Genomic DNA, 7,599 nt, shown 5'->3' on the forward strand with positions numbered 1-7,599 from the left:
TAGTTCAGCGACCTCAGGTTGCTAGCCTGAAGTCAGCCGTGGTGAGAGTATTTACACCACGGAAACTGACAAACACTCCACAACCAAGCTTTTCCTCTTCCTTGGAGAGCCCATTGTTAGACCTCTGCCAGCACACCACTGCCTTCCTGCCCTACGTTTTTTTACCCCTTGCCTTGTGAACTCCACCGATGAGCGGCTCTTGGATCCTGCCTCCCCACCCAAAACTGAAAGGAGAACTCAGACTGAGGAGGCAGGGAGCCAGCACCCAACTTCTGAGCATCAAACGACTTCAGTCCGTCTTCAGGTTCTCACGAGTGCTTGCCTGTGTCACCATGAGTAAAATTCTATTTCAAGAAATAATGGTGCCACCCCAGGAAAATGTCCTCAAGCCATGCTCTATTTTCCAATCCCACCATCGAAACTGAACACCAAAAAAAAAAAAACTAAAAAAGAAAATGTATTTTCGAAATGTAGGGGTGCCTCCTCCAAATCTATGTCCCCCTCTTCCTGTCTCTTGTTTATTTACAGATGGGAGGCTGTCCATTTGCTTCTTCTCTGTGAAATAGCCATAACTAGAGGTGGTACGTCCCATGCAGCTACCCCAATTCCACCAGTGTCTCACCTTTAGAAAATCCTAAAACGAAAGAAAAAAGGAGTAGAGATGCAACAGGCAAGCTGTGTTTCATTTCCCTACCAAATACACACATTCCCAATATGCTAATGAGCAAATGAGTGATAAAATGTCTTTTTAAAGAAACTAAGAAGAAAAAGTACATATATGTATCGCTACATATATGAATATAGATCTTTGTCTCTCAAACAGCCCCCTAAACCTACCAGGTAAGCCTGACATTTGTGAAGTCTGTAAAATTCCCAGATGATTTATTTTTAATGTAACTGCATCATTGGCCTAAGGTTTCCCGATGGGGCTTCTTAAAGTCTGTCTTTGGAATTTCTAGAAAGGTCCTTAACCATATGCTAAAGAAGTGTCCACATGTAGTGCCAGGCACCGTGGCTCACGCCTGTAATCCCAGCACTTTGGGAGGCCGAAGCGGGCGGATCACTTGAGGTCAGGGGTTCGAGACCAGCCTGGCCAACAAGCTGAAACCCCGTTTCTACTAACAATACAAAAAACTAGCTGGGTGCGGTGAAGCACACCTGTAATCCCAGCTACTTGGGAGGTTGAGGCAGGAGCATCGCCGGAACCCAAGAGGCGAAGGTTGCAGTGAGCTGAGGTCGCACCACTGCACTCCAGCCTGGGTGACAGAGCGAGACTCCGAGTCTCAAAGAAAAGTGTCCACGTGGAAAGTTAAGGAATCAAGCTCCTCCACCTGCTTGTTCAAGGGCGTGGTGATTCTGACCTAAACATGACCCCAAATCAACTGCAAGTTTGGTTTGATTTCTTCTCGGAGCAAGTTCTCAGCACCACTTTCTGAAGCCTGGAGCTCGTGGTGTACTTCAGCGGTCACAATCGTGCCAGACGGTGTTGGGGTTGAGAGAATCACTAGGACCTGTGAACTGTCCCGGGAGAGGGAGGCGCCTCTCCCTGTGGAGGAAAGGGGTGGGCTCTGTAAGCTGAACACGGAGCCACCGAGACCACGGCTGTCGGAAGGACAGCTGGTTCTGGTTGCTTTCTCAGGGATGCCGTCCCGGGATCTAAGCTGCAGGAAGCAGATTCGGAAGAGAAAGGGTCCCGAGGCCCGACGGGGAGAGATGGAGACTGCGTCCTCTACAAGATCTGAAACTTCCAGGCACTCTGATCCTTGTAGTCCAGAGGGTCCATGGGATTGTAGGTGAATTTCCAGGTGCCCGTGGGGTCCTTGAATTCCAAGCTATCCACGGGGCTGTAGGCGCCATAGCTCTGGCCTGATAGGGAGGTGGGGGACTGGGCCAGGGAAGGTCCCACAGAGGGGCCAGAGAGGGGGCTAAGAGCTGGGCCCCCTAACTGGGGCACCATGGGAGAAAGGTAGGGGTCTAGGCCGCTGAAATAGGAGCTCGGAGACCCATAGGCGGAGGGGGAAGAGCAGAAAGCGGAGGCCGGGGCATAGGTCATGGCATAGGGGGCCGACGTCAGAGACGGCCCGGAGGCCACCAGCCCAGCCCTCTGCGCCTCAGGCAAAGGGGACTCTGATGCTGGGCTCCAGATGGACACAGTGGCCACTGCCGTGGTTGGGGAGCCTGAGGGGCCGGGCAGAGGGGGACTGTAGGAATCTGAGATGCCCAGAGGGTCTGGACAAACATCCGTGGAGGGTCTTGGGGACGTGCCTGCCTTCCTCTTGGCAGGCCGGGCCTTGGCCTGGCCCCCTGGAGGCTGCTGCTGCTGTTTCTGCTGCTGCCGCTGCTGCCTGCATTTAGCCCTGCGGTTCTTGAACCAAACCTGGGGGTAAGAGGGGAGATGGGGGTGGGTAAGTGGGGAAGAGGCCCAGGAGAGCCGCAGGGTGCTCGGGGATGAGGACGCTTGTTGGTGAGAGGTGCTGGGGTCACATCTCTCTACTTTGCATCCAGCTGTGGGGCATCTATTCATCCATCCATCCATCTATCCATCCAATCATACCTGCATGTGTGCATGAACACAAACATACGTCATACCTACAGGCATTCATCCATCCATCTAATACAAACATGCACACGTACCATTATGCATACATACACCATACGCACATACATCATGCTTATATTTACCCATCTATATGATCATACATACATCATACACATATTCATCCACCCATCTAATACAAACATGCACACGTACAATTATACATACATACACCATACACATGTATATCATGCCTACATTTACCCATCTATCTGATCACGCATGCATACATCACACACATATACATCATACATTCCCTGGTCCATCTGATCATACATACAAGTATACATACATACATCATACACACATACATCATACATGCATTAATGGAATATCTGATCATACATACATACATCATACACATATTCACCACCCATCTAATACAAACATGCACATGTACAGTTATACATACATACACCATATGCACATACATCATGCCTACATTTACCCATCTACATGATCATACATACATCATACACATATTCATCCATCTAATACAAACACGCACATGTACAATTGTACATACATACACCATATACAGATATGTCATGCCTACATTTACCCATCTATCTGATCATACATACATCATATACATATACATCATACATACATTCCTTGGTCCATCTGATCATACATGCAAATGTACATACATACATTATACACACATATATCATACATGCATTAATGGAGCCATCTGATCACACATACATCATACACATAGCCATCCATCTGATCATACAGATATACAATTATACATACATACATTGTACACACATCATACACACATACATCATACATATATATACATTAATCCATACATACAATCATACAAACACATATTTCATTTATCCATCTAGTTATATATACATGCATACACTCATATATACATAAATAAACCCATCCAGTCATCCAATCATGCATGCATGCATACATACATCATACCCTACAGGCATTCATCCATCCATCTAATACAAACATACACACATACAATTATACAGGCATGCACCATACATGCATGCATCATGCATACATTTATCCATCTATCTGATCATACATACTTCATACACATATTCATCCATCTGATCATATGAACATACAAATATACAATTATAGGCACATACGTTGTACACACATAACATCATACGTAACTATGCACTAATCTATCTAATCATACATACATACAATCACACAAACACACATATTTCATTTATCCTTCCAATCATACACATGTGTGTATGTATATATACATAACATCATACCTGCAGCATACAAACATACATGCATACAATTATACATACATACACCATACACACATACATTATGTAGACATCCATCTGATCATACATACATACCTCACACATGTATATGTCATACAAACATTCACCAGTCCACCTGATCATACATACATCAGACATACACTTATCCATCTGATGATACATACAATTGTACACATACATCATACATAGATTCATCCATTCGTCTTATGCATATAATTATATGTACATATATCATACACACATACATCATACATTAATGGATCTATCTAATCATACATACATCATATGCACATTCATCCATCCATCTGATTATACAAGCATACAAATACACAATTACACACACATACATCATACACACATACATCGTACACATATACACATTAATTTATCCAATCATACTTATATCCAATCACACAAACACACACATTTTATTTATCTGTCCAATCACATATACCTGCATACACTCATATATACATAAATACACCCATCCAGCCGGGCACAGTGGCTCACATCTATAATCCCAGCACTTTGGGAGGCCAAAGCAGGTGGATCATGAGGTCAAGAGTTCAACACCAGCCTGACCAACATGGTGAAATCCTGTCTCTATTAAAAATACAAAAATTAGCCCGGTATGGTGGTGCGTGCCTGTAATTCCAGCTACACAGGAGGCTGAGGCAGGAAAATTGCTTGAAGCCAGGAGGCGGAGGTTGCAGTGAGCCGAGATTGTGCTACTCCAGCCTGGGCAACAGAGCGAGACTCTGTTTCAAATAAATAAATAAATACACCCATCCATCCAATCATGCATGCGTGTATACATGCAATTGTACATGTGTACATACATCATGTATACATATATCATGTGTGCATACATTCATCATCTATCTAATCATACTTACGTGCGTTCATACAAACACACATATATAAATGTATCCGTCCATCATACACACAGACACTTATATATACACATACATACACTCATCCATGCTTCCAGTCATACATGCACACACACATATACAGTCACACATACATTCATCTCTGCATCCACCCATCCATCCATCCGTCTATTCAGTCAATGAATAAACATGCATTAACCATCTTCTGCTACTCTGAGGGTCCATCAGTGGAATTGACATTCTAGTTGGGAGAGACAGAGTCTAAATAAACGGACTCTGAGATACCATATATAAACTGTATGAACGCATGATCATATGAACATACAAATATACAATTATAGGCACATACATTGTACACACATAACATCATACAAAGCTATGCACTAATCTATCTAATCATACACACATACAATCACACAAACACACATATTTCATTTATCCTTCCAATCATACACATGTGTGTAGGCACATATACGTAACATCGTACCTGCAGCATACAAACATATGTAACTGTATGGTATCTCAGAGGGCGATAGATACAAACATACGTAAACTCTATGGTATCTCAGAGGGCGATAGATACAAACATACGTAAACTCTATGGTATCTCAGAGGGCGATAGATACAAGCATACGTAAACTCTATGGTATCTCAGAGGGCGATAGATACAAACATACATAAACTCTATGGTATCTCAGAGGGCGATAGACACGGTGGAGGAAATGATTGAGTGGGATAGCGGGCAGCAGTAGAGTCAGGGTCTTGGGGAAATACTGCAATGTTAAATGCTGTGTTCAGCGTGGGTCTCATTGATTGATAAACAAAGACTCGAACAAGGGACCTGCTGTGTGGTTATCTGGAAAATAAGGATTCCAGATAGAGAAAACTTATTGCAAAGGGCCGAGGCAGGAGGGTGCTTGGCAGGCAGGTCAGAGGCCGGCGCGGCTGGAGAGGAGCCAGGGGCGATGAGAGCCTTAAAAGGCGGTCAGTGGTATGGTGGGGAGAGGAATTATTGTCTCCTTGATAACTTTGGCTGTCACTCTGATCTCTCCCTCCTCCCATCACTCTGAGTTCCAGGGAGGGCCCCTGGAAGGTCACAGGAAGGGTCGGGAGGGGTCCAGGGACCCGCCACCCCACCTGAACCCTGGACTCGGGCAGATTGATCTTCAGAGCCACCTCCTCGCGGGCATAGACGTCTGGGTACTGGGTCTTGGCAAACAGTGCCTCCAGCTCCTCCAGTTGGCTCCGGGTGAAGGTGGTCCGCTCCCGCCGCTGCTTCCTGGGGGCGCCTGGGGTGGGACGGGAAACAGGACCCTCAGGTCATCCACCATGGGCTGATGTGAGGCCCTGAGGCTGGGTGGGATGCCAAGAATTCCATCCCGGTTGCCATCTGCCTAAACTAAGAATGGAATGCACATTCCCTGCCCTTCTATGCCTTCCTCTGTGCCTGGCACTCTGTGGCTCCTGCCTGACCCCAAGGGGAATTGGCTTTAGCTCTACGAGGAGGTGTGTGAGCCGTTTCTCCCTCTTCTAAGCTTTCTCATGCACTAAAACATATTCAGTTGAAGCATGACATCACTGCCATTCAACCATTTCTAGCCTATAAAAGTAGCAAGTCTGGGCCGGGCGCGGTGGCTCATGCGTGTAATCCCAGCACTTTGCGAGGCCAAGGCGGGCAGATCACAAAGTCAAGAGATCGAGAACCAGCCTGGCCAACATGGTGAACCCCTGTCTCTACTAAAAATACAAAAAATTAGCCAGGCGTGGTGGCTCCCAGCTACTCGGGAGGCTGAGGCAGCAGAATCGCTTGAACCCAGAAGGCAGAGGTTGCAGTGAGCTGAGATTACGCCACTGCACTTCAGCCTCGTGACAGAACGAGGTTCAGTCTCAGAAAAAAAAAAAAGAAAGTAGCAAGTCCACACTGCTCAACGTAATGCAAAAAAGAAAACAAAACAAAACAAGAGCTAAAGACTAATGCTAAGAATGCTACAAATAACTGAGTACTCACTTCTCTTAAAAATAGGCTTTATGAAAATTAGCTGGGCATGGTGGCGTGTGCCTGTAATCCCAGCTACTTGGGAGGCTGAGGCAGGAGAGTCACTGGAACCTGGGAGGCGGAAGTTGCAGTGAGCCAAGATTGCACCATTGCACTCCAGCCTGGGCAGGAGTGAAAGTCTGTCTAAACTCCATCTCTAAATAAATAAATAAATAAATAAATAAATAAGGCTTTGCAGGCCAGGTGCAGTGGCTCATGCCTGTAATCCCAGCACTTTGGGAGGCTGAGTCAGGTGGATTATTTGAACCCAAGAGTTTGAGATCAGCCCGGGCAACATAGGGAGACCCAATCTCTACCAAAAAAAAAAAAATTAATTTTTTTCTATGTTTTGTATAATCCGGATCCTGCACAATCTACAAAAACTTTAAAAAGTTAGCCAGACATGGTGGCATGCACCTGTAATCCTAGCTATTTGGGAGGCCGAGGCAAGAGGATCGCTTGAGCCCAGGAGTTCAAGGCTGCAGTGAGCCATGATTGCACCACTGCACTTCAGAGTGGACAACAAGAGTGAGTCCCTGTCTCAAAAATGAAATAAAACAAACAAACAAATAAACAAAGCTTTGCTGCCTCAGCACGATGGCTCACACCTGCAGTCCCAGCTACTCAGGAGGCTAAAGTGGGAGGATCGCTTGAACCCAGGAGTTTGAGGCTGCAGTGAGCCGTGACCGTCACCACTGCACTCCAGCCTGGGCGACAGAGTGCGAGATCCTATCTCTGAAAAATAAATAAATAATAAAGTTTTTTTTTTGTTTGTTTGTTTTTTTTTTTTTTTTTTTT

General features: G+C 45.4%; 1 protein-coding gene across 1 annotated transcript in view; it reads right to left on the minus strand.

The window, feature by feature from the left end:
• Positions 1-1,729: 1,729 nt before the first annotated feature.
• CRX (cone-rod homeobox) overlaps positions 1,730-7,599 on the minus strand; it is a 22,208-nt gene continuing 16,338 nt past the window's right edge. The window contains exons 2-3 of the mRNA XM_017889178.1: positions 5,904-6,055; positions 1,730-2,377 (exon numbers count right to left, since the gene is read on the minus strand). Of these exons, the coding sequence (XP_017744667.1) occupies positions 1,730-2,377; positions 5,904-6,055 (800 nt within the window). The remainder of the gene's footprint in view (positions 2,378-5,903; positions 6,056-7,599) is intronic.

The sequence above is a fragment of the Rhinopithecus bieti genome, unplaced genomic scaffold (genome assembly GCF_001698545.2).
Source record: "Rhinopithecus bieti isolate Rb0 unplaced genomic scaffold, ASM169854v2 scaffold_574, whole genome shotgun sequence".
In the NCBI taxonomy this organism is placed as follows: domain Eukaryota; kingdom Metazoa; phylum Chordata; class Mammalia; order Primates; family Cercopithecidae; genus Rhinopithecus; species Rhinopithecus bieti.